We start from the raw sequence: 3,696 nt of genomic DNA, 5'->3' as shown, positions 1-3,696 counted from the left end.
TGGGTAACATATTACATATTGCTTTGTTTAAGGGTACCATCTTTATTTTACTTCTCATTAGAGCTCTCTCAACAGTATCCCACCCTCCTCGTTTCTTCATTCAGCCCTCAAGGGAGCCATTGGTAGCAAGCTAGACCTCACTGGCACTACTCCATGTCATGCTTCATTTCGTCCTTTTTCAACATATGTGAGGGCGGAGGTTTGTGCAAGTTGGTGAATAAATAAATTGTACTGTTATCTTTAATACTTGTATATTGATATAATGTGAGTCACAAATTTTATGTTGAAGTATGTCATAATTGATAGTGATTTTATTTAATTACGAGTTAGTCTTGATAAGGAAATGATAATGTGGCAAAGTCCTATATGGATAAGAAAGTATGTAGGGTTGGGAGTGGTCATAACGAGCACACTTCTATAAATAACATAAAATATACATAATAATAATCAACGGCAAATACAAAGTAGATTTCGCAGAATTCACTAATTTAGTCTTTAACTCCACACGTTCATAGCTTAATCAACAACAATACTCAATCCCGCACATCAGGTATGACGGATGTGAGATGGAGGCACTATTTCCTCTACCCTACCCTAGAATAGAAGTCGTTTATTCACCCACATGTAGAGAAAGATTTCTCTATCAACGGAAAAACAAGTCAACCCTTTTTCTTTACTCGATGGTAGAGAGATTGCTTACGTAAAGACCTTCGACCAAGTTCATAGCTTAAAAAAAACTTCATTATTTAATCAACATCACAAGTTTAAGGAGAAATGATTTAATTATTTAGATATTTGATGAGGCCCCAATAAAGTTCTTCTCCTTCAAGCTGTCCACAGTTTCGATGATGCTTTGTTCGAGGGGAATGTAGTCTATGCCCAAACTCTTAACCTTTTCCCTTGACACTTGGTATATCGGCACAAATGGCTTGTCATCTCCACACCTTCACCACCCATTAACCAAATTTCAGTTGATAAGAAAGACACTTGGTATATCGGCACAAATGGCTTGTTATAGTATTAGAATTGTAAAAGACGCTTTACTTTGTAAGATATGCGAGCTAGCACAATAGCAGCGTTTCAGTCTTCCAGTCTAACCTCCCTAACTAATCGTTGGCCTTTCTTATAGTGATTGGGAGCACTTACCATTACTAATACACTTTAGTCACATTTCGCCATGTTTGACCCATTAGACCAGTTTCCTTTCAGCAAGTTTGTTTTTTATTTCTTATTTTATTTCTAGAAAAAGTTATTTTTTTTTTACTTGTTACAGACAAGAAACTCAAATTGACTCATTCATAAGCACATTATGCATATAGATCTACTATATAAACTAATGTACATGCAAAATGCTAATTCAAGCTTTAAGGTAGATAAACGCTTACTTCTCCGGAATTGGATATGAAGGATAATGCTTGCGTAAAATCTCAACTATTTCTGAATAATGAGCAACTCTTTCCACCAAACAATATCTTCCGCTTGCCGAAGGAATTTCAAAAGCTTTGATATGCGCATTTGCGACGTCCTTAACATTAACCCACCCAAAGCTAGCATTTGGATATGTTTGTGACCCTACACATAATCATACAACTTTGATATAGCAGACCTCAAATAATATATAACAAACGCTCCTGGTGAATGACAGAATTAGTTGGTGTTGACATACACTCTATGATTGCAGATAAAACATACATTGTAGTTCAGAACTTGGCGAATCTAAGAAATCAAACATACCGTTGAATAGGTTTGCAATTGCTTCAGCACTAGTGTTAAGTGTTGGCTGTAACAGAGGACCAATAACCATTGCTGGGTTTATGGTTACTATGTCCAACCCCTTTTCTTTTGCAAATTTCCATGCAGCTTCCTCAGCCAACGTTTTCGACAGCACATACCACATCTTGAGAAAGGTAAAAACAGATAACGTAAAAATTGCAGGAATAAAAACAGATTTGTGATTTGTATACACATCTTTCTATATTCCATAGTCAAGTTGATCATAGATGTAGTCCTTAAATAAATTTATATAAGTGCCAAGAAATATAAAAGGTTATTGATTATTGATTAATTGTGCTGCAAATGCAGAAAATGTCAGCGTTTATAATTGTAACGAAATGTTTTGTGGAATATTTCTCTTTACTTTTATAAGCAGATAAAGCAGATATGCACACCTTTGATTTCACGCAAAGGTCTGGATCAGAAAACCAAGTCTCGTCAACTACGACTTCAGGAGTCCTGGGCCTGCTATTGAAAGCGACTGCTGCGGTTGAGGACGTCACAACCACTCTTTTAACTGACGAGGCCTTGGAACATGAACCAAGCACATTGAGCGTTCCTTTCACTGCAGGATCAATCAGCTCCGCCTGAAACCAAAGGTGACCCAACAAGCCAAGCATATCAGGTTTGTGTTTACTTGATATTGTCAAATCTACTTTCAATAGGTAAATAGCTCTACTAATAAGATGAAATCACTTAATTGATTCAAGCCATGTTTACATTAAAGACGACCAAATCCCAATACTTTTGTTTCAAGTAACTTTTCATCTGAAGATTCTTTCATAATCAACTACGGTAAACTAAAATCAACTTTCAGGCCAAACAAATAAAACATAAATATATTACAAAATTATTGAAACTACCTGTGGATCAGTGACTTTATGGTAAAAAGGAGAAGCTGTATGAAAAACACCAACACAACCTTCAACTGCAGCATCAAATGAGCCATCTTCAAGCAGGTCCGCTTTAAACAAATGAAGCCTTTCCTTTGCTCCATCAAGTTTCAGCAAGTGGTCTACTTTTTTAGGGTTGTCTGAAATAATCCCAATTTTTTTTTCAACTTTAATACAATAAAATGTTTATACAACAACAGATGCACACACAAAAGGGAGATTATGTATCGATATGGATCAGTGATGTGTAAGTTAACAAAATCAACACCATTCCTTAACACGAACAACTAACATGCAATGCTAGAGAAATTAGATACTTTTTTAAATGTTTTATTCATAAACAACAAAGCGCATAGTGTTAGAGAAATTAGATAAACAGTAACAACAAATCGGATGGTCAATAATATAAATTGGGTTTATAAATAAATATCAAAATTAAATAATTAGAAATAGAATTGAAGGAAATAGTGAAGTTACTAGGATCGCGAACAGATGCTTTAACGGTATAACCGCGTTCAAGTAAAAGCTTGACTAGCCATGAAGCTATGTAGCCAGATGCTCCGGTCACACACACGGTGCTCATTTTCTTCCTTTCAATTACACTCTGGTCAGATGTGTAGTTTAGGAGTAGTAGGTAGGTTATACACTTTTATAAACACACGTGTCTATCAAAGTGCCGTTTGCATAGTCTTTTTATCTAGTGACAATTGTTATTTGTGGTCCACTCAAACTACTCTTATTAATATTAAGTTGTGGTGCGCGCTTCGTAGCGGATTAGTGTCATTCTAATGTTACTATAAAGTTACACATTTTTTGGCCTGAAAGTCATCGAAACCACTATATAAACCTTCGATATAATCTATAACTATAATGTACTATTAAAAAAAGACTAATCTGTCGAGGGTTACACACCGCAACTTCATTCATTGTTAAACGTTCTTCACCATCAACAACATCCTTTAAATAAAGTATTTGTAATACAAATATAGCAACAAACAATAAAAAGAACGAAATTTTAAAATAAATATAG

At 35.1% G+C, this 3,696-nt stretch overlaps 1 protein-coding gene across 1 annotated transcript; it reads right to left on the bottom strand.

Moving 5' to 3' along the window:
* Positions 1-736: 736 nt before the first annotated feature.
* On the bottom strand, positions 737-3,291 carry LOC139899632 (phenylacetaldehyde reductase-like). Its single transcript, XM_071882485.1, has 6 exons — positions 3,144-3,291; positions 2,637-2,806; positions 2,169-2,360; positions 1,735-1,897; positions 1,386-1,572; positions 737-944 (listed from the first exon to the last, which is right to left on the bottom strand). The coding sequence occupies exons 1-6, from the start codon at positions 3,247-3,249 to the stop codon at positions 788-790; spliced, it is 975 nt and encodes a 324-aa protein (XP_071738586.1). The 5' UTR covers positions 3,250-3,291; the 3' UTR covers positions 737-787.
* Positions 3,292-3,696: the final 405 nt, after the last annotated feature.

Source organism: Rutidosis leptorrhynchoides, chromosome 3, assembly GCF_046630445.1.
Source record: "Rutidosis leptorrhynchoides isolate AG116_Rl617_1_P2 chromosome 3, CSIRO_AGI_Rlap_v1, whole genome shotgun sequence".
Lineage (NCBI taxonomy): Eukaryota > Viridiplantae > Streptophyta > Magnoliopsida > Asterales > Asteraceae > Rutidosis > Rutidosis leptorrhynchoides.
Note: the sequence above shows the minus strand (reverse complement) of the source record. Positions and strands in the feature narration are given on the sequence as shown.